Genomic DNA, 24,485 nt, shown 5'->3' on the forward strand with positions numbered 1-24,485 from the left:
AGTTAGCCATTGAGGCAAAATAGTGGTGGCATACACCTTTAATCCCACCACTTGAAAGGCAGAAGCAGACAGATCTCTGTGAGTTCAAGGCCACCCTGAGCTACACAAGATTGATCCAGTCTTAAAAAACAAAACAAAACAAACAAACAAACAAACAAACAAAAAACAGAGCTAGGCAGTGAAGGCTCACACCTTTAATTCCTGTACTTGGGAGTCATACATTCTTAATCCCAACCCTAGAAAGGTAGAGACAGGCAGAGATATGGCTGGGCGGAGAGAGGAATATAATATGGGAAGAGACAGGACCTCAGGATTCAGTCTGAGGACTTGAAGAGACAGGATACCCCATTCGGTCTGAGGATTCAGTAGAGGAAAGATTTAGTGGCTGGCTGCTCTGCTTTCCTGACCTTTCAGCATTAACCTCTATATCTGACTCCTGGTTTTTATTATTAAGACCAATTAAGATTCACACTACAAAATCATAACAACTCTGAGATACCATCTTACACCAGTCAGAATGGCTAAGATCAAAAACACCAGTGATAGCTTATGCTGGAGAGGATGGAGTAAGGGGAACACTCATCCATTGCTGGTGGGAATACTGGTACAACCACTTTGGATATCAGTATGGTGGTTTCTAAGAAAATGGGAAATCAAACTACCTCAGGACCCAGCAATACCACTCTTGGGAATATACCCAAAAGATGCTCAATCATACTACAGGAACATTTGGTCAACTACGTTGATACCAGCTTTATTTGTAATAGCCAGAACCTGGAAACAACCTAGATGCCCCCCAACCAAAGAATGGATAAAGAATATGTGGCACATTTACACATTAGAGTACTACTCAGCAGAAAACAAAACAAAACAATGACATCTTGAATTTTGCAAGCAAATGGATGGAACAAGAAAGAAAACATCCTGAGTGAGGTAACCGAGACCCAGAAGATGAACATGGTAAATACTCACTCATAAGTAAAGCAAAGGATATTGAGCCTATAGTTCACAATCTAAAGAAGCTAAGTAACAAGGTGAACCCTAAGAAAAACATACATAGATCCACCTGGAAAAAGGAAATAGAAAAGATTGCCTAACAAAAATGTGAGCATGAGGGTGTGTGGGAGGAGTAGGGAAGATGGAAGGGGAAGACAAGGGGAGAGGAGGAAGGGGGAGAAGAACTTGAGGGAATGGGATAGTCATGATGGAGGAAGGACAGAGAAGAGAGCAAGGAAAGAGATATTTTGATTGAGTGAGCCATGGCTTGATGTGGGATTTCCCTCTATATGCTGTGAATACCATTGGTTAATAAAAAAGCTGTTTTGGGCCTGTGATAGGGTAGAGCAGAGTTAGGTAGGGAAAACTAAACTGAATTCTGGGAGAAAGAAGGCAGAGTCAAGAGAAGCCATGTAGCCCCTCTGGAGGCAAACACTGGAACTTTACATAACAAGCCACAGCCTTATGGCGATACACAGATTAATGAAGATGGTTAATTTAAGATATGAGTTAGCCAGAAATACACTTAAGCTATTGGTCAAACAGTATTGCAAATAATATGGTGTCTGTGTGAAAAATTTGGAGCTGAGCAGCTGGGAACAAACAAGTGGCCTCCGTACTACACCTGGCACTAGAGAAATTTCCAGGTATCCACAAGAATGAACGCAACAAAGATTCTAAGCAATAGCGGAGAGGGTGCCCGAACTGGCCTTGCCCTGTAGTCAGACTGATGACTATCTTAAATATCACCATAGAACCTTCATGCAACAATAGATGGGAACAGAGTAAAGAGACCTACATCAGAGTACAGAACTGAGATCCCAAAGTCCAGTTCAAGAGTGGGAGGAGTGAGAATATGAGCAAAGAGGTCAAGACCATGATATGTACACCCACCCCCCAAAAAAATGGAAAAAAAAGAAAGAAAAGAATTCACACTACACCAAGGTTTGGACCCCCAACTCCCTGTCTGGTACCCCAATTCTCAGCAATTTGCACTACTGGCTTTCCGTAAACCTCATGGACCATAATTTAATTACTCCTTTCCCAGCAACCTGTTTATCTCATTGCACACCCAACTTGACCTCTTCGCAGAGAACCAGCTTCCGTCTCCCGAGAGCTCTAAGAGAGGGTTGAAAGAACTCTGCTTCAGCTGCTTCAAGCACAGGCGAGCAATGAGCTATAAATTTGTCAACTTCTTTTTAAAATAACAATGCTGTAGATAAGTAAGCACCCATGTATTTTGTAATTGGTGAAATTTAACTATTATAAATTATACAAGTAGTAGGTTTAATTATGATATTTTCATGTATAGAAATGATACACTGACTATATTCTTGCCTTTTCTTCCCCACCCATCCAACCCTATCCCTCCTCATAGTCCCCTTTCTGTTCCTTAATAGTTTTTTTTTTTATTTTTGTCTTCCTGTCTTTCTATCCCTCTCTCTTTATGTTCCTGATCCACAGTTATGGTTACTTAACATGATCTCCAGTTCCATTCATTTGCCTGCAAATTTAATTACTTCATTCTTCTTAATGGCTTCATAGTACTCCACTGTGCATATATGCCACATTGTCTTCCTTGATTCATCTGTTGATGGGTTTTTAGGCTAATTCCATGACTTGGCTATACTCCAGTAAAAACACGCATGTGCAGGTATGTCTGCTGTATGCTGACTTTGAGTCCTTTGGTTATTTATTTAGAAGTGCTACAGCTGGGTCATATGAAAGTTTCATCATTTATTTTTAGAGTAACCTGATTTTTATAGTTGCTGCATTAATTTACATTTCTACCTAGAATATATAAAGGATCCTTTTTCTTCATGCTCAGACTTGCCTTGCAAAAATATATATTCAAAACTACTCAAGGTAATTTTGAGTTTCATGTTCCTTAAAGCTAAAGTTTTCCTTGTGTGTTTATATATTTAATTAGATATTTGTATTTCTCCATTTCACAACAATTTGCTCAGTTCACTTGTCATTTACTGGTTTGTGTATACAAATGCACACACATAAATATATGTACCATATATGGTACTTATGTACCAGTGAGTGTGTGCATGCATGTGCATGCGTGTTTATCTGTCTATGTTTGAGACAAGGTCTCACTTGTCCTAAGATTGTCTCTAAGTTGTTAGGTAGTTGAGCAGCTGACGACAGACATGAATTGCTGATCCTTCTGCCTCCCATTCCAAACCCAGTCCCGAATTGCGGCCATGTGCCACCATGCCAGGCTTTGGATTCCTGTGCTTCCATAGGTGCTTCAAGCTGGGCTCATTTTGTCTGCAGTAAAAGGGGGTTTCCTTTATAGAGAAGGGCAGACACTCACCTGCCCAGCAAGCTACAGTGCAGTCTTTCACAAGTGAGAACATGAATTTTCCTCCCCATGTTTCCTCTCCTGGGACTCTGTTGACTTCTGTATATGTAGTATTCGGTGCTAATGCAGGTGAGTTAACTCTGACAATATCACTTTTCACTTGTCTTTGGTGTGGCAAAATCACTTGAAGTTTTTCATTAACACTCTATTCCTACCGTGTCCTACCACGGAGCCTTCGGTCCTGAGTCCACAGTTACACTCTATTCCTACCGTGTCCTACCACAGAGCCTTCGGTCCTGAGTCCACAGTAACACTCTATTCCTACCGTGTCCTACCACGGAGAATATGGTCCTGAGTCCACAGTAACACTCTATTCCTACCGTGTCCTACCACGGAGAATATGGTCCTGAGTCCACAGTAACACTCTATTCCTACCGTGTCCTACCACAGAGAATATGGTCCTGAGTCCACAGTAACACTCTATTCCTACCGTGTCCTACCACGGAGAATATGGTCCTGAGTCCACAGTAACATTGTATTCCTACCATGTCCTACCACGGAGAATATGGTTCTGAGTTCTCAGTAACACTCTATTCCTACCGTGTCCTACCACAGTCTATGGTCCTGAGTTCTTAAAATGTTTTAAACATTTATAGCACTGAATAAATCATTCTTGCTGAATTTTCTCTGATTTTTATGTTTCAGTTTGTACTTCTTTGCATTAGTTAACTAATTTTTCATTATTTGTCTTAATAACATTGACTATTTGCTCCTCACCATCTATTTCAATCCCTACACTCTCTTTCTGACCTACCAAATTCATGTTCTACTTCATTGATGGAACTTTTGCTAGACTTATTACGGTCTATATAAATACAATATAAATTTATGAACTCTCTTAAAGGTTGCTATAATCAAAGCTTTTAAGTTAAATTATCTGTCAACTTATTTTCCACTTTCTCTTATTGTAGTAATTAACTTAAATCATTTTTGCAGCAACCTTATCCATGTTTTTTCTTTCTACTGAATAAGTCGCCTTAACTTTCACTCAACTGGAGTAATTTTACCAAGGAAATACAGAATACATTCTTTCCAGTTCATCTTTTATAAGAGGTCATTATTTTAAAATTTTAATAATGCTTTTACCAACACAAATATCGCATTCTTTCCCTCCACCTCACTCTCATCCTTCACTTACCCATTTGTCTTCTCATCTCCAGGACATGCAATCCAGAGTACTTCCTTTCTCACTGAGTAGCCTCAACTCCTTCCTACCCATTAGCTCATCCATAACTTGACCCCATTTATCTTTCACCCATTTCTTCCATGCTGATCACTGCTTTGCATTGATATCCAGACACGCCTTGCTCACTCCGTCCCCAAGGCTGGCTATGCTCCCCACCCCACCCACACAGTCCCCAGAAGTCCTGGGACAGAGCTGAGAGTCCTTGACTTCCACTCTCCAATTCCTTCCAACTCACATCTTTCTTGTTCCTTTAAGTCTCCTCTTATACGCCTCATGCTCTGAATCCTGAAGAACGCTCTTCTGTCTTCACCTTGACAATACATGCGCTTGAATTTCAAATTTCATTATTCCTCATTTTAACCTTTTCTTGCTTTGTTTTATCCTACCTTTGAGAGGGAACTGTTGTTTGGCTATTTATTTCATTTCCCTTCTCTGGGAACATCTTTTAAGCCCATAATAACTGAACAAATTTCCCACATGAAGTATCTGGGGTGCATTTTAAATCCTATATCCTTGCTTTCAGGGCCAATGAGATAGACTTCAGTTGCTGAATGGGACAAATGTTTCCTTCCCTAGTCTACAGCAGCCTTTCTGACTAATTAAGGAAATATGTCAAAACAGCTCCCAAAAAGAACACGTATGTCAACCAAAGAATTAAATATTTGAAAATGAGAAGAACTACTTGGTCTATTTTTCAATAAAGATTAAGAACAAAGGGAAAGAAAAAAAAGGAAATGGAACAAATAAGTCAGAATTCAATCTAGAATAAATATAAAAATCTCTAGAAAAGAAGTCAGGATGGATGTTTAAACCATGATTCTGGTGAGATCAAGGGCATTTGGTATAAATAGACTCTTTAAGCCACATTGCCAACATTTGCCATTTGCTACCGGATAAGTCCATCAAGGAAGAATGGGACATAAAAAGTCTATGAAAAGATAAAAATGAGAAAAGGCAGCTTTGTCATGGTACAAATGACTCAGATACAGAGTGCTTCAAAAACATCGGGCAGGCCAAGTAGAAGGGCACACGATGGCACATGCTAGGCCTTGTTCCATCTCCAGCACCACACAAGTGGAAAAGGTAGAAAAAGGGAAACGCACCATCATATATACTAGGACTCTATGGGGATAGACTCATAGACCACAAGGCATTTCTCGAAACCAGACTCTTCATGTTTTATATTTGCAGCTGCTCAAAAACTGGATGGCAAACCTTGTTAACTTAGACCTGCCCAAACCTACAATGACAAAAGCAGAGAAACAGTACACTGAGAAGGACTACTTCTCCCCAGTCCATGGTTCCTTTTGGGAACCAAGCTCCTGGGTAGGCATGGTGGTGCTCACCAATAAGCAAGCTTTTGGGAGGCCAAGGCATGAGGATTGTAGTTGGAGGACAGCCCACACTACAGAGTGAGACCCTCTTTCAATAGTAATGGCAGTCACAGTAGGAGCAAATGAGAAAATAAAAGAGGAGGACAAGGAGCAATGATCCTATGGGCCTGATTAATACCAGATCCATCTAGAAGTCAAGTGCTATCTGAATTTGGCTGTGTGCCTTCAAGAATCAAATAAAGATACGTGTTTACAGAGAAAGCACAGCTGCTCAGCTAGGCTGGACTCAAGCTTTGGGTCTGCAGGATGTTGCATTTTTCTTTGTCTACTATTTCTAGTGTCTCTAAGGCACAACAGATTAGACTGTAAGCATGGATAAATAGTTTGGACCCTAGGCCTCCCGGAGAGGACAGCATTGCTTCTTTCTTAAGGCCTGTCCCAGCAGAACAGGGCTGTGTTCACAATATTTCAATCTTTTGGCTATATTTTTTTAATATTTATATTTAAAAAATATACTATATTTAAAAATATATGTTTATTTTAATATTTTATGTACAATAAAATATTAAAATATTATATACAATAAGATATTATTTTAATATTTAATATACAATATTCTATCTGCATGTATGCATGTAGTCCAGAAGAGGGTACCAGACCTCATTACAGATGGTTGTGAGTCACTATGTAGTTGCTGGGAATTGAACTCAGGACCTTTGGAAGAGTAGGCAATGCTCTTAATCACTGAGCCATCTCTCCAGTCCTCTTTTGGCTATATTCAGAAATGTTTAGAGATTCTTCACTATTGATTCATCCAACAAGCATTTGTTGATGCTTCCCTACAGTTGACACTGCAACAAAATTAGCAAAATGAATGGGGTATGTATGTGTCAAAATGCCATGTTAGTTCCATGCAATGAGTGGGGTATGTATGTGTCAAAATGCCATGTTAGTTCCATGCAATGAGTGGGGTATGTATGTGTCAAAATGCCATGTTAGTTACATGCAATGAGTGGGGTATGTATGTGTCAAAATGCCATGTTAGTTCCAGGCAGAGTCCCCAAACAAAGCTTCTCACTTTGGAGGTAACGACATTAATATCCTTTACTACTTTTATTTGTTTGTGGATCATCTAGTAGGGGCCAAATAAACAGACATTTGACTATATTGCAGTTTGCAAGGTGACAAGATGACAGCTAGGATGGGTATAGGACAGAGGACATGGGAATAACAAGGACAGTCGGCAGACACTGGGTCATACAGAGGCAGAAAAGGAATTCAGAGTACGTTGGATTTGCATTTCAAGAAACAAAAAAGATCCAGCAGAAATCTCAACCAGTTATCAAAGAGGCAACATCAATGTCGATGGGAATCACCCCCCTCTGCTTTGCTTTTACAGTTTATAAAAAATGATACAGAAAAAAATTCAAACTTAAGCAGAGAAATTGATATTTACTAACAGATGCAAAAGAAACTCTAACTTCCATCACAAACAAGACAAATGAACTATTTTTGCAACAACAACAACAAAAAGATAAGAAGAGAAAGAACGAAAAAAAGAAGGAACGAAAGAAAGAAAGAGAGAGAAGGAGAGAGAGAGAGAGAGAGAGAGAGAAAGAAAGAAAGAAAGAAAGAAAGAAAGAACGAAAGAAAGAAAGACAAAAAAGATAAAAGATAAGACAAGACACTTGGGCTAGAAGTTCTACAATCATCCTGTTTCTAGGATGGAGACAAAGAAAAACCCTGGGCCTGAAATAAGGAAGACATGCTCCACACCATCAAAGATTGCTAACACCAATCAGGCTGACAGGACATGAAAAGGACTGGACTGGGAAGAATAAATGAGAAATTATGACTCATGAGTGAAGAATGATACAGTTTTAGAATGTCCCTGAGTTTAAGTTAGGTAAAAACAAAAAAAATTAAAAGTACAAGAATGATAAAGGAAAGAAGCATTTTTCATTTTTCTCCATAAGACAACATTTTGATATGCTTTATAAAAAAATGAATTCATATTTTAATGTGTCTAAACAAATACTAAATGAATTCTGGAATAAAAAGAACTAAAAAAAATTTAGGCAAGACAGAATGAGAGGTAGGGAAAACATTTCCACATAAAATAAATGACCTCTTTGGTTTTCTTTATAAGCCACAAATGAAGGGCATCTTAAATTCTATAAATAGAACCAAGAATGCTACTTGTGTATGTATGTTTTAAGAACTAAAATCATCATGCAGAAAGGCACGCAGGCAGCACACTAATGTCATTAAAGTATAATTGGACTTGCAGGAACAGTCACTGTGCTGTGCTGTAAGGGGAGCTGTTGGCACACGCAGAGCACAGTGCCAGTGTGAGCTCCTCCGCCAGCCTCAGCAAGACCCACTTCCAACTAGAAGCAGCCATGTTTCAACACCTCACATCCCTGATGCTGACAAGCTAAACGACTGGTTTTGTCTCTGGGAAGGCATCTCTGGTGATTAACTGCTTACAGGGAATGCTGATTACATGAGAGAGCAGTGCTGACACCAGAACCACCTCGCGTGTCCTCTACCTGCAGCCCCGACTTCCTCTGCCTCTAGACGGTGCTAGGTAGAGAGACCACCGCCAACTAGAACCAAGAAAGGCAGTCCCCGTTACCTCCACCCCACGTAACAAATACATCTGCCACCTTTTAGCAGAGAGCACAGCGACAGACAAGGAGTCCTCTTTAACCTCTGGACTCCAAACCAAATATAATTACAACAAGGCGAGTGTTTTAAAGGTTAGTAATAACCATGCAGATGAGTCTGCCGCAAGGGCTTGAGAGTTAGGAAACCATCAACGTCCTCAGTCCTCAAGTCCCAGGTTGAAAATTTACCCAAAATTGTCAGTTCTCAGGAACTGCACCTCAGATTAGAATCTTCTCACCAGGGAGTCTATAAGAATTTGCTCTTATTTTAAATCCTAAGTGCCTGTTAAGCTGCCAGCAAAATCTAGAGTCCATTAAACAATATAAGGCAGCGAGTTATTAACCCACCACATACACATGGAAAGCAGCTTTAGCTACTTTTTAATTAAAAACAAAATATCATTGGCTAAATTCAGATGTCTTAGCTATCCAGAAGTCTCCTCCAAATGCAAAGGGTGGCCGAGAAAGCCATGTACAAAAGGAGACTCTGGGTAAGAGGTGGGCTGGGTAGGAGATCTGAGTAGTCTCCGGGCCAGGACAAGGCATCCTGAAGCCGGGCCAGTTTAGTCTGTGCATATTCAAAGTCTCCCTGAGCTGCAAGGGGAGGACACCATGCGGCTGCCGCTAAATAAGCTTTATTAGCAGAGGCTTCCAAGGAGACAGGGTGTTCACCTTCTTGGCAGGAGAATGAGTTAAGTAACAGCATTTGAGATGTATAGATGGCTAAAGGACATGTTACTGCCACTTTTAAATACACCTTAAACTAACTAATAAACATTGCTTGAAGTAATCGTAAGCTCTTGGGAAAGGAAGCTTAGGAGATTTTGACCTAATGGCATCATTTGAGAGAAAGAGAAATTTTTACTGCAAAGTTACAAGTAAATAAACATTGCAGCCTTAAGTTGTTGCTACTTGTTTAAAGTCAAGAAGGGCCAGGGGGCTTAGTCAACTACAGGCAAGAGGCCAAAACCCATGAAGATCAGATTTAAGGTGGGGATGATGTCATTCACTATGAAGTCTTGATTTTCTTTCTGAAGCATGAGAAATTTTACTGGGAAAACCTTACCTCACCCACAGCTTTTTTATTTTTAACTCCATCTTTTTTTTTCCTCTCAAGAATGACTTTCCAAGTACGTCTCCTGTCTTACATATAAATTTTATGAATTTACCTTCAGACATGGTCTTACCTAAAAAGCTTGCCCTAAAGTAGAGAACTGGCACTTGGTAGCTGCAGGAGTATAAGATGTGATACTCGTATTTGATCACTTCCGACGCTGTTGTGGACTCCGCCACTTCGGAACCATCCACGGGCAGCTCCAGATCCTCCTGGGGGGGAGGGGGAAGCAGACATAAAGTCAAACTGTGTTTGTCAATTTAAAAAACAAGTGCAAACATGGGGCGGAATTTTCTTCTCATAAATAAGTTAAGTAAATACAAAGCTATGAGTAAGAAACAGGAGTTACCCTTACTAAATACTTAACATTTGAGTCCTCGGTAAACAGTAAAAACAGAAAACACCAGCGTTAAGTAAGTCCAGATTGTTCTGGGAAACAAAGCAACTCTGGGTAGAGAAAGGAGATGGGGAGTGGGGAGCCTTGTGGGGGCGGGGGCAGCACAAAAACTTCTGCAGCAGCAACTCCAAGTTTTCACTGTGTGGTTTCAGCACAAAGATGGTGGCTGCAGCAGCTTCCTTATTTACCTGAGAGAGCTAAAAACATCCTGACAATGGCACCACACAGAGGCTAAGAAATGCCCCTGGAGGTTCTATTGTACTTGCCTAAAGATGACTCACTGTGCCTGGAACATCCCCAGTTCCATTCTAAATAATAAAGGTATTTTGCAAGAGGCTGAGTTTGTTAGGTGCATTTCAAATCCCTGGGGATTCTGTTTGCTTCATTGGGATGAAGTTAAACAAGGCCTTGTAAGCAGCTAGGAGAGTCCTGCCACTTCTCAACTAATTGTTTTTCACTGGCTGACCTCTCTCTATTTTTTTTAAATCTATGTGTAGACATTTCCTAAGAACATATCTTAACATGTAGAAGCAGTTGGTTGGACATGTTGAATCAGGGTTTCTGGGTGCATCCATGTGAACTTATTTATTTGGGCCGAAGAATTTCTCCTTTGAAATTAAATTAGTAGAAAGAATGAAGCAAGTGGGTTTGGCATAGCTCAACGTGCCATTAAAAGAGGGACAGTAACAATGAACAATCAGAAAGAACCAAAGTAGAAACAGACTGCAGACTTTCTCAATCTGAAGCAAGGCTGCTCGGGAGATAAGGGAAGCGGGCACTGCTCTTGGATCTCCACCTTCCCATTCACAGTCCCTTCGCTGGGCAGACACTGTAGTGGGTAAACCACAAGGGGGACACCTGTAAACACTACCAATGAAATACAATGAATTAAATAGTCATAGAGAAATACTTGAACTAAATATTCCAGATAAGGGTAATACAATAACAAGTGGGTTTTTTTTCTGTTTATTTTAACCATGAGCATCGAAATCTGTGGCAATAAATTTTTAACCAAATTCTTTCTTTTTGATCTACAATTGGTTTGTTTCACATTTAAAATTTCTTTTGTTTCTCAACATAATAAAAAAATGTAACTTGTTGCTTCGGGTTGTATCTTAAATGTCCCCATAGGTTCATGTATTAAAGGTTTGGTTGCCACCCTGATACTATTTGGAGGCAGGACCTTTCAAAGAGGTATATTTTCAACCATGCTTAGTGGTAATATAACTCAATACAGCTTTTCCTGGGGCAGTTTGTCAGCATACCTTAAGTTTAAAAACACACCTACACTCCAATAGTGGTCACAGTGCTGGAGATCTGCATCACAGAAAAGCAGAGTATGAGGACACAGAAGCTTGGAGAGTCACTGTAGCTTAATTTTTTTTGAAGAATATTATTAAGCAATCTAAAATATTTAGCAAAAAAGAAATGCTTTTTAAATGCCAGCTACGACAGAGTTCCACAATGTCATATAGTGAAGGCATTAAGTCTACAGTGACATAACAGAAGATGGCAAAAATCTGTGCAGGACAATCTCTAGGACCACATTATATACGACATGGCTCAGTGGAGAGGAGGTAGGAGGTGGAGAAGAGATACGTATGTGTGTGTGCTAAAAATCTGGGAAAAGGAAAATGTGCTTGAAAATGGTTACAGAACAGAAGTAGAAAAGAGCTGAATGTTGGGACTCTCACTGTTTATTTATTTGTATACTGTAATACTTTTAATTTATTTTAATGATTAGGTGTATTAGTCAGCTTTCCAATAAGGCAAAACAGCTGAAGAAAGTCAGTCTACAAAGAGGAAGGAGTTATTTGGCACCTAGTTTCAGTCCACAGTTGTGTGGCTCTGTGTAGCATGAGGGCCGGCTTGTTGGGGTATCTGTTCCCGCTCGGTACCTCACAGCCGGCAAGTCCCAGAGAAAATCAATCACACAGAGATCTCTATAAGTTATAAAGCTGATTGGCCCATTAGGTCAGGCTACTTATTAGCTCTTATAACTTATGTTACCCCATTATCCTTATCTATATTAGCCACACGGCTCGGCTCAGTACCTTTCTCAGCTGGGCAGGTTACATCCTGCCTCTTCGATGGTCTGCACAGGAATGGTAGAGGGAGCTTCCTGCTTCCAAGAATATTCCTGTTCTCATCGCCCTGCCTCTACTTCCTGTCTGGTTGACCCACCTATACTTCCTGCCTGGTCAATCAGCGTTTTATTAAAATACATGATTGACAGAATACAGACAATTCTCCCACACAAGCTCTGCTGTCTTTGTTGGGTTTGTGGCGAGACAAGATGTCATGGTAGAGCCTTCCATGAGGCCCCTCTTCCATATCTAATTTATATTGAGTACTGATTTTCATTTTGTCCATTTGATGAGTTTTAAAATTTCAGTTTTTCTGCTTTCTTATGATGACGGAAGTTACAAAATAATCCCACACTAGTTCAGAATTACGTATAATAAAGGGTTATTTATTTAGGGGTAGACTCACAGATCACAGACCCAGACCATAGTCCTCTGCACAAACAGGGAACAGGAATCAAGAGCCAGAAGTGAGAGAGCAAGCACATGCTTTATAGCTGCATTTATAGTATAAGAGACCACGCCCAAGTGGGTTGTTTCTTAAAGGCTATTGGCTGAAGGAGCTCCTACAGCACTCTTATGTCTTATTGAAGGCAAATGTCTACTTGTATGTGATGGTAATAGGCTTTCTTCTGTGAAATATTTGATATTTACTACTTGGCATTTTCTTGTGGAATTATACCAATTCTTTTCATATCAGAAATAATAACTTATTAGAGATAAAAATATATGTCTATACCCTAGAAAAGATAACTTGCAAAAGAGTATGTGTGATACATATATACACGTATGGTTTTACTCAGTTTTCTTGCAATTTATTGAACCTTTATTACAAAATTTTTAATAGATATACACTTATAATATATATTACACATATATAGTCAAACCTACACATTTTCTGTTTGTAGCTTCTGAGTCCCATGCCTTCAGTAGAAAGCCTCTTGCATAATCCTAGTTATCGTCAATAATCATAAACATATTAATTTTTTATACAGACGAAAGTTGTTAAATTAATATTTAGATCATTAATCAAAATTTTCATTTTGCCTATATTTCCAGATGCTTTTTGAGACAGAGGCTGGCAGTACAGCCAAGGCTAGACTCCAACTCATGATCCCCTTGTCTCAGCATCCTAAGAGGGAAGATCACAAACACATGCCACTGTGACCTGCTCCCCAGATGTTCTTTAGTGCATTTTGGATTTGAAGTATTTCTATGATCATGATTTAAAGGTGTGGAGTATATGTATGTATTTATAATCTTGAGTTACATTTTATCTTAGACATCACTATTTAGTATGTGTATATGTTGCATGCGCCCACGTGCATATGTATAGAAGTAAATGCAGGACAAGAGTCTTTCTCCTCTATTGCTCACCATCCTCTTGCTTTGAGACAGGGTCTCTCACTAAACCTGAGTTGTCTGTGAATTCTGGGACTTGCTTCTACCTCCCAACAGATGCTAAAGGTTATAGGTACCCACATTCCTGACATTTTGTGTTTATTGTGGGGTTTGGAGTCACTCTTATACTTATAGATTAAGTATTTGTGCCCACTCAGTCATCTCACTGGTTCCATCATTTTGAAATTCTTGAGACACATACTAAAGCTAAGGAAATGGGTCTCAAGGTTCTGCAGAAAACCATGGAAACAGGCTATCTGAGACACAGCCTTACCAGAGAAGATAAGGGTTTTGAAAGAATATCCTTAAGCCTCCCTCAAATCAAGAACTCAGGACTGTGGTGGGGTAGACACAAGACATTTATTTACAATTATGATTCTCTGGTACAGTTATGACCCTCAAGAAATAAGGGAAAATGGATGGACAGGCTTTGTGGAGAGCATAAGAAAGGTAGCAAGCCAACCACTTTTCTCACTGGTAGCTACAGTATTTGTGGCCATAGATACACAATATATATGAGAACATTTTACAGATGACCCCCCCACACATGTTCCAGTAGAACTGGGCATCTGAGTAAGCCCGTCTATTGTGTCACTGTCAACATCCCAGTTGTCACAGCTCACCACAGTTTAGCATGAAATCACCATGAGAAAAACCGAGGGAATGCACATGGAATCTTCCTGATGACTTAACTACTGCTCCCAGGACTCCAAGGTGCTGGCCACACAGATGGCACAGGAGCAGTGCAATCAGTGAGAGCCCAGTGTCTAGGATTTGTTTAAAGTAATTAGAGAAATTAGTAGGTCCAAGTGCAGAGGGGCATGACTGGTCACAGGGCAGCGGGTTTAGGGATTGCTTGATGGGTCCTGGTGTATTCATTTAACTGCTCTATCAACTCTTGTGAGCACTTACATCCTCCAAATAAAAATACGGGGAAATTTTCTGACATTATATTACAGTAAACAGAATCAGAGAATTAACAGTAAAGTGAACTTCAACTTTTCCATCTAGCCCAAGACTGTCAGCTCATGTATACAAACAAGGCCCAGAAAAGCAGCTGGCTTCCAGGGAGTCCAAGGCACAGGCTGACACTGCAGCCACCACATTCTATATACTGTTGTACATTTATCCTCTGAACTGAAACTTTCCCTTCTGGAAGAAAGAGGGGACTCATAAGAATCAACGAAATAGGAATCTCACCAAAGTTACAAGAGTCCCAAAGCTCTTCTCCAAGGTTACATAAGAAGCAAGCAATGGCTGAAAAAGGGGCCCCCTGGAGGTCTGCCTGCGTGTAGGGTAGGAATCTCGGTGGATAGGGCATCTCTAAGAAGCCAGGGTGGAGTTCTCAGGTTCAGTGGCCTCTGTGTCACACATGCGGGTTCACGCAGACAGATCTGAGGGGAACTGTTCCATGGCTCTTCTGTGTTGCTCTTTAGGGACTGAATAAATGTTTGCCTACTTCAACTCAGGAGAAGTCACTCAACAGCTGTACTAAGTCTCTTCTCAATTACTCTTACAATGCATTTTGGCTAATACTCAAAACAATAACATTTTAGTCTAATGTTTTGCTTTTTTCATTATGTAATGTTTTAAATATTTGGATTTATTTAATTTCATATTAAGAGTTATTAGAAAAAGAACCAATAATACATTTATTTTCCTTGAAATGTTACAAATTCATTAAATGAGAAGAAATCTATGTTCAGAAAATTATATTCATTCATGGAGCTAAAAGATTAAGTAGTTCACATTAATTATAGAAACCTTGATTTTATTGAATTCAATTAACAATAAGTTGACAGTGATCTCTCATTTAGTAAATCTGATATGAATTAAGCTTAACAACTAAATCCCATTAAGTAGGGATCATGCTGAAGACACTTCATAGATATTTTATTAAAAGCAAATCCAAATAGAATGTTGAGCTTTGGAAATAAGATCTGTATCTGGGTTTATCCTAGCGGGAGAAGTAATTAGAGGGAGAAAAGGTAAACTCCTATCACTAAGAATCTCTTACTCCTACCGAGCAGGCACAAGGATGAGCCCTGTGTGCAATGTCCTGCAATGAAAAAAGGGTCAGCTTATTTATCTTCTGCCAGGTTTTGTATTCAAACCTAATGTCAGTGGTTCAAAAGCATAGCCATGAACCAAGGAGGGGCAGTGGGCCCATGCTGGTTCCAAGGCTGTCTTGTGCTACGTTCATATGTAGTCATATAGAGCATCTACTCATAACGGCAAGATATGCTATGTAATGAATTATTTGATAAGACTCCTGAACACATAACCATGTAGTATTTTCAGAAATACAGACTGATGAAGCCTTTTGACAGACCCAATGAAAACGCAGTTATTGAAAAAAAAGTTATGGTAATATTTAATCTGAGGTATAGAAATAATCTGTGGGACTTGAGGCAATCAGCTCTTAGCTTTTCCATGACTCATCATTTTACTGTGGGTGGTCTTTTCACTCTCTTAATTACTGGAGTGACTTTTTTCATGATCTCTATAGCTTTTGAGCTAGTAGTGACTATCACAAGAAGCTTTGCAAATGATGTCATTTCCTTAGAAATGCAGAAGTTGTATCCGGCACATAGTGGGGCAGTGTTCCATGCAAGGCAGGCACCCCTGAAACCACAGTGGCCACAGATGGTCCACAGGGGCACCTTAGCTAGGCTCGTCTTTACCACAGTTGTTATCACCAGAACTACCAATGTAAGAAGGGAATGGGAGCTAGGATGCTTTGCTAGCCTTTTATATCGGCATCATTATGACCAATGTCGATTCCCACCTAGAGGCAGATTCTCTCTCCAGTGCAAAATTAAATCCTTCTCTGCAGATTGTGTGCTGAAGGGGGAGACGGAGGGAGGGACCAAGAAACCTGGCAGAGCACATCTGGCAGTTTTCTGGATGTTTATAGCTATCCCAATTGTGTGGTTCTTAGTTCTTGTTTTCCTTAAAGACCACACAGGAGACAGCAACCCTGCTAATGCCTGGAGCTAGGAAGCAAGCAAAGAGGCTGGGTGCAGGGGACAACTGTGGAAGAGGCTGAATATCTGAGTCCATAGAGAGCTCAGCTGTGGCAAGAAAAAATACTGCTTCACAGTACTCTGGATGTTAAAGGCAATTATCCCTTCCATCATACAACAGTTTACTTTCCCATAAACAAAACAAAAACAAAAAAGGAGGGCTCATACAACCCTTTGAAAGAGCAGATTCTCTTCTTTTATAATCTCTGCACAGCAAAGTGCAAGAAAATTAGCAGGATGAGGAATTTGGAAATCTGAAATTCCTTATATAAATAATGACAAACTAAAGGAAGATGCACAATTTTTAGGTATTTTACATTTCAAAACTCAGGTAGAGTTTCTTTTCAGTTGCCTTTACATGCTACCTAAGAAAGTAGCAATGGTAGAATTTATATGACAAACTAATGTGCATTATGTCATTTGTTCCTTTGCTCTAGGAAGGCTGTCCACAGTGACCCAGCAACTAAGAAACCAAGCCAAGACAAAAACCTAAGGCTTTAGGCTCCAAGCCCAGGACTCCTGCACTGTGCAAAGACCATCAGATACTTGAGGACACTGAATGCAAAACAGATGTGTTCCTGGGCTCTACTCTCAAACTTCTGACTCAGTGGTGCTAGGCTGAGACTGAAGGAGTCACCCATCAGTGATGTTCCTGATGACACTCCTGTAGGTGGTAGTGGATGCCCCAGGAAGCCTTGCCTCGCATCTGTGCAGAGGACCTACTCTGGGATTCTACTGTTGGGAGCCACCTGGAGGCACAGGTGGTCCTGCAGTTTGGAGGTAGCCACGTGGGGCTGAGCACCCTTGCCTGCACATGCTCAGACCAGCAGAATGGCATTAACCAATCAGGACAGCGTTCAAGCCGCTCCACCGTTTAAAAGCAACTGCCTCGGGGCCCAACGCTCTCTCTCTAAGCTTTCTCTCGTCCCTGCTCTATCTTCCCTTCCCCCAATTTTCCTCAAGGGAATGCTCCAAATAAAGATGTGACCAGAGAAGGAATTCTCGTTTTTGGTGGCGTTCATTCCTGCTGGACAGGATGGCCCCCCGCATTCTACCAAGGTCTACAAAGTCGGCAAACCTCAGCTAGCATGCAAAGAATGCCTTTACTAACAGCTGGAGGCACACTGCCTCATCACTCTCTGAGAGGAAGCCTAAAAGACCTCAGTGACTCAAATCCTCGGCTACTGCCTCTCTCCCAGCCCACTACCCCTTTCCTTTATTGCATCCTATTCAAAGTCACCAGATTTCCCCCTTTCCCCACCTATTTATTCTTTCACAATGGCCATTAGTGGTTTACTGTGTTATTTTTCTATCGATTATACATCCACCATCAGATCTGTGACTGATAAGCTAATCAACAAGAACAACCAGTAGTGGAACTTGGGATAACAAAGAGGAATAAATTTTATACCATGCATATACACAAGTATGAGCGATTTGCCTTATGAGGTGGTCTATGTTTTAACTCTATATCTAGAAAATGCTTTATTGTTACCTTGCTACATATAGTCAATTCATTTCCCTTAGACTTACCTCTAAGGAAAAGTAAGAATCAAGAGTTATTGTTTATTATATAGTATCTTTTCAAAATATGAAGAAGTTTATTATATTCAAATTTCCCTTCCTTATATTATGCAATCCTTTTACTTTCTCTTTGCTTTTGTTTCACAGACCTGCAATCTTTCTTTCAAATGGACAGAAAACAATTAGTTCAGACTTTTGGGCCATAGTAAGGGAGCTGTAACTGTACCATCAAGGTACCGACAATCCATAAACAATGGGCAAAATGGGATGGAGAAACGGCCCCGGCTTTAAGGATGTGTACTGCTCTTACAGAGATTCATGCTTAGTTCCCAGTACCCTTGTCAGGTGACTCACAGCCATTATTATTAGTCTAGCTCCAGGAGATCTGATGCCCTCTTCTTGACTCAATAGGTACCTGCACTCACAGGCACATGTGGGTACACACACACACACACACACACACACACACACACACACACTATTAAAAGCAAACCTTTAAAAATGGACACAACTACACAAGAGCAGTAATATTCCATGAACAAAACTAAGCAGTGGTCCATAGGCATTCACTTGCCTACCCCTAAAAGTTCACCCAAGGATCTTTACTTAATTTTATTGTGTTTTGCAGAAACTAACTAAAGGCCTGAACATATACTTGGTGAACTCCTCCTGCCCTTCTATTTTGTCCATACTAGGACATTACACTAATTTACCAGGGGCTCTGCTTATGTCATTCTGCCACCAGCAACAGCTTCGTTCTCATCTTTACACAAATCTATTTATCCCTGGGTATAGGTGTGCAAACAGGCAAGCCCAGGTTACTACATGGTGGCAGTGGGACATGGCACACATGTGAACAGGTTACCCAGGCTAAGCAGAAGCCCTGGGACATAGTTATGAGAACAGGTGTGCCATGGCTACCAGTTGAATGCCCTGGGACATGGAAATCATGCCAACAAGCCTACCTACATACTGTGCCATGTGGTGGGGCTAGGGCAAGGCAAATGTGTGAACAGGTGTGCCCTTCTCTATGTAAGGTTGAGCCTCTTGTTCTGGGTGCTTTTCAGTAAATTGCTAGCCAGGGATAGGCTCATACCACCTTTAAGAGCAATATACACACAGGGGAAGTAAGCCATCATTAGTAGTAAATTTAGGTCCATATTTATTAATTTCAAACTTGGGCAGGCAAATCTTGAAAAATCTGTTCGAACTTTGTTTTTATATTATACCTTGTGTTGCTTATTGGGTTTTTTTTTTTTTTTTTTTTTGCAGGAATCATTTGAAGCCGCAAGTCTGAGAAACAACAGCTGCACTCACTGAACAAGGCTGAACAAGGGACTATCCTGTCAAGTCCAGTGGCCAGGTGCACTGCACTGAACTACGAACAGATATCTGGGCTCCGTTCCTTTTGGGATGATTCGATAATGCATGGCACCTGATTCTCCGACAAACGGGTGCAGTGAAGACACCAAGACAACTCTACAATAAAAATGCAGCACACACACACTATAGTACCAGTATATGAACGGACATAATATCAGTACTCTAGACAAAAGGGCCGCTATTGTGTTCTTCCCCACATCTCAGTGGACTGTTTTGCAAGCATGCTGGTACCCAGACTACTGCTCAGCAAAGTTATGGCAAAATTGATCTTTGTCCTCCTCTCCAGGATTGTCACAGCCTTACTCTCCTCTTTCAGTCTTCTCTTCTGATCTCCACAGCAGTGGTCTGTGTAGCAGAGACTGTGGTCCGTGGGGAGGTGCTGGTGTCTGATGGTGTCTTTTCTGGAACCCCTGGGATCACATGAAGGAGAGGCAGGCTCTGGAAGTGACTGCACAAACGGCCATGTGAACGTGACAAGTGCCTTGGAACCTCTCTAAGATGACAGCACTTACTCCAGGAAGGAGCAGCTTATCACCCAAGTGCCAGATCCCATTATGTCCCTATTACCAAGACATAACACCACCACTTTTGACTACTTGCATTGCTAATGATAAATCAACATTTAACAGAAGTTTCCAAAGAAGAAAATAAAAGAAATTTAAGCTAGTAATACTGAATCAACGTCTTTTCCTAGTTCCTTATCATGACAAATAATTATCTGCATAGTAAGAAAAATGCTAATTTTATTAAAATGATATCAGAGGAGGCTTTTAGACTAACTTCTAGCGCTCTGAAATATTATACGAGTGATTTCATTTATCAGTTCTAACATCTTTGGGATCATTTGTGTACACAGTTACCATATTTAGAGAAATAAACCCAAATCCAGAACTGACTTGTTTTCTAAATGAACTGGGATGTTGTCATTAAGAAGCATCTGCCACTTCACTGCATTCACGGAACATTCTTGTGCCTCTATAATGGACGATTGAGCAGATGTCTTAAAGCGCTACACCCACAGCAATGCGTGCCATAGAAAAGATAGGAGCGACAGCACAACTAATGATTCTAGTTCCTCTATAAATAGGTGAGATCCATCTTTACCCTCAACATAAAAAAAAAAAAAACCCTCCAGCCCAAATGCCCACCATCCCATGTAACCTGTAGGGAATTTGTACATCAATTTCTTTGGGCAACAAAGGTCAAACCAAGAGAAGTTTCTTTTACTTTGAATGTGAAGCAAATATCTTAAATCATTACCAGCTTAAAAAAATGAAACCTTAGCTAAGATGTTAAACTCAATATAGTCCTTGAATACAGGCAGCAGCAACAGGAAGGCCTACCGTGTTTCCACGCTGACAGCTGGAAACCAGGAACATGCTCCTGTTACTCAAAACAGGACCCACTTTAACATTTAAATTGAAAACATGAAAAAAAGTGGTTAAGAACCATACAAAAGTCTAAAAAACAACTTTAAATTGAAGATCCATGTTCTATGGGGATCCATGTCTTAGTATGGGTTACTCCAAGACCTTGAGACAAGGACTTGAATGCCAGACTCTATTTGAAAGGATTTCAGGAGCACCGGTAAGAGAGCAGGGAAATGAGAACACGAAATTGGAAGGAAATGAAGTATACACAAGGTGTCGGAATTACACGTTAAGCAAATGAGAGGCATTCCTATCAGGACGGAAGACTTTCTGCCAAAGCTGTTGGAAGGTGGGGGTGTGTGTAGTTATCCATTACATCTCACTACTTCCTGGCGGTGAGTACTTTGGGGTGTTATCTCCTAGAATCACAGGGCTAGCTCACTCTGGAGCAGGGTTTGCTCTAGCAAGTTAGAGGACGTTTGTGTTAGGTCCCATGCATAAGCCTTGATTGGTACATACGGGAACAGACGTGACATGGAGCTATGAATGGGTCTAAAGACCACCAATAAGCAGCTTAACAGTCAGACAATAGTTTCCAATTTCTTATGCAAAACTATGATATCTAAAGTGCTATGAAAATTATGGGAAATAACCAACAACTAAGTTTGGACTAAGACTGATTTGGTGGCAAATTCTTATCTGAGGCTTTCTATAATATTTATCAATTCTACTTTGTATGAACAGAATTTCACTAAAGAAATATTAATGTTTGAGTATGGGGTACATCCAATATGCCACTAGGAATGTAATGTAACTTAGAATTTATCTTTATTTTATAAAATTATCATTTTATAAACTAAATATTATATACTTTTATTGTATTGCCTACCTAAAATTTTCCAAATTCTGAATCCCTATCAGTGCATGAATATTAGACATGCATTTTTGACGTCTTCTATCTCTCTGCTGAATTTGTCTTAAAAATAAATAATATAGGAAGAATTATATTAACCACCCCACGGCAGCCATCGCTTTAAGAAATCCAGATAAAAAAGGAAAGAAGTTGATATAAAAAAGGGAGTAAAATCTAAAATTCAATTATGGGAACAATTCCTCTGGCTGAGATGACTGGAGCCCTTTCCTCAGCCCAGCCTATCACAGTTAACAACACAAACATCCCTACACGAAGTATTAGAGCTCCATCCTTTCAGACTCCCTCAGGAGAGCATGAGAACTAACAAACATCTCATACATTAAAACTTGACCTCACTTAATTTCCATGTCAGCTTCTCCAGTTCAGATCTGGGCTTCAGAAACTCAAACCAATCATCCAAATTATTAGTTACGAACATCTATTCTTTCAATAAGTTCTTGAGCATATAGTTTATACCTAATGATATACTAATTAGATTTCTTTAAATGGAAAAAAAAACCCTCAATTGTTACTATCACAACTGTTCAATTCAGTATGGTGCCAGAATTATGTAAACCATATCACAAGTGACTATAGTCCATAGATATTGTGGCAACATCAATATGAACTTTGTAATGTTCAAGAAATCACAGAGAAAGACATCAATCTGAATTGAAAAGGGTACATGAAGTCTCAACTTATCAGATGGCACTTAGTCTAAATAATGAATGATTCTAACTGATAAAAATGGAGCCTAGGCTAATCTGTGCAGATGCAATGTAAGGAGAGATCTAATATGCGAAATGGACAACATAGCAAATTACCCTATTTTTCTGAAATGTATTATATAAGAAATCTAAAATAGGACAAAATTACTATCTTGATAACAAAATCAGAAAAAAGTACAAGAAAACTATAAATCAATATTCTTTGTAAATAAGGACATAAAATCCTTCCCAAAATTCCCGCAAACTAAATCTAACAATATATAATGTCGAAACATGACCAACTTGAATTCATCAAAAGAATGCAAAGTTAGTTCAAGACTTAAAAGTCAATTAGTTCACCAGAGTAACCAAATAAATGATAAAATCCATAGAGCTTTCCTATAGATGCAGAAAAAGCATTTGAAAATTGAATTTGTGATGAAAAACTTCCATCAATCTGGGAACAAAACAGATCTTCTTCTCCTAAGTAAACTGCACATTAAGAGTTCACTAGGGGTTTGGGAGGAATGGCTAAGTGGGGAGAGCACTTGCTGTGTGAACATGAGGACTTAGAGCAAACTCCAGCACCCATATAAAAGCTAGGCATGACTTCAAGTGCCTACAAACCCAGTACTTGGGGTCACAGACAGGCAGTTCTGGAGAGCTCATTAACAAAAGAGCGTCACCAAAATTGGAGCTTCAAATCTTGTGAGAGACCCTGTCTCAGCGGAATAGTGTGGAAAGTGATAAGACACTTGGCATCTTTCTCTGGCTTCTGTATGCAAGTGCATGGGCACATGCACCTTTGTATACATGTACATATATGCATATAATATACATGCATATACATAGATACATGCGCACATACAAACACTACCCACATGCACCTTTGTATACATGTACATATATGCATATAATACACATGTACATACATACATATATGCACGCACACAAACACTACCCACATTTTTTTTTTTAAAGAGAGAGAAAAAAATCCTATCAGGGATATCACTTTTAATAGTGAAATACTAAATACCCTTTTCTAGGACCAGAAACTGTCCAATATAGTCTGGAGGTCACTGCAATCAGGTAACAGGCAGGAAATGGGGAAAAGAGGGCAGGAGACAGAGGGAGACAAGAAGATGGAAATGAGGAACAGGGAGGAGAGAGGGAAGAGGGAGGCAGGGAAGGTGTGAAGGAAGAAGGAGACTGCAAATGCAAAGGCACAACTGTTTCTAGAAGGTAATGGTTTATATAGAAACCATGTGGATCTCCAGAGCAACTATTTAAATACACATTCATTTTGCAAGCCACAAAATTCAATATTAACATACAAAAGTCAATTGCAGTTTTATGTGTAAGAACAAGTAACTAAAAGATGAACTTTTAGAAATTCCATTTATAATAACACCCAAATCATAAAAGACTTAATAATAGGTTTAACAAAAGGCCTGCATGGCTCTATGCTGCTATACACAAAGTATTGCTAAGAGAACTGCTTTTGGGCCTACATAATCTGAGAAATATATCATGTCCATTGATCAGGAGATTCAGTATTGCTAGGATATAAAATTCTTTGAAAACTGATCTGGAAGATTCAATGTAGTTCCAAATGAAGCCCAGTAGGGGAGTGGGAGGCAATATAAACTTAAATTTACCTTTCACTATACACAGAATTGACAACATGGACATAAGCCCAATGCAAAGCTAAAAGCATAAAGTTCTTATAGTAGAACATGGAGGTGTGAGGGTGTGGTACAATAGTAGAACTATACCAATCATGTGCAAATCCTAGGTTTGGTCCCTAGAACCTTTCTATCCCCAACGCAGGAAAAACAAAGAACATAGGAGAAAATCTTTATGCTATTATGGTAAGCAAGGATTTCTTAGGACACAAACAGCATGACCCTCCAAAATGATAATGTTCTCTGTCAAAAGTAAATCCTTTGTCCTTATAAAAGTAGGAAACAAATGTACACCATGAAAATGGGAATGAGCTCATAACAT

General features: G+C 39.8%; 1 protein-coding gene across 2 annotated transcripts in view; it reads right to left on the minus strand.

Annotated features, from left to right (window-relative positions):
* Atg10 (autophagy related 10) overlaps positions 1-24,485 on the minus strand; it is a 277,766-nt gene that overhangs the window by 101,012 nt on the left and 152,269 nt on the right. For both annotated transcript variants that reach the window (XM_085676874.2, XM_085676875.2), the window contains one exon: positions 9,747-9,885. In XM_085676874.2, the coding sequence (XP_085533000.2) occupies positions 9,747-9,885 (139 nt within the window). The remainder of the gene's footprint in view (positions 1-9,746; positions 9,886-24,485) is intronic.

The sequence above is a fragment of the Myodes glareolus genome, chromosome 15 (assembly GCF_982192425.1).
Source record: "Myodes glareolus chromosome 15, mMyoGla1.1, whole genome shotgun sequence".
Taxonomy (NCBI): Eukaryota; Metazoa; Chordata; class Mammalia; order Rodentia; family Cricetidae; genus Myodes; species Myodes glareolus.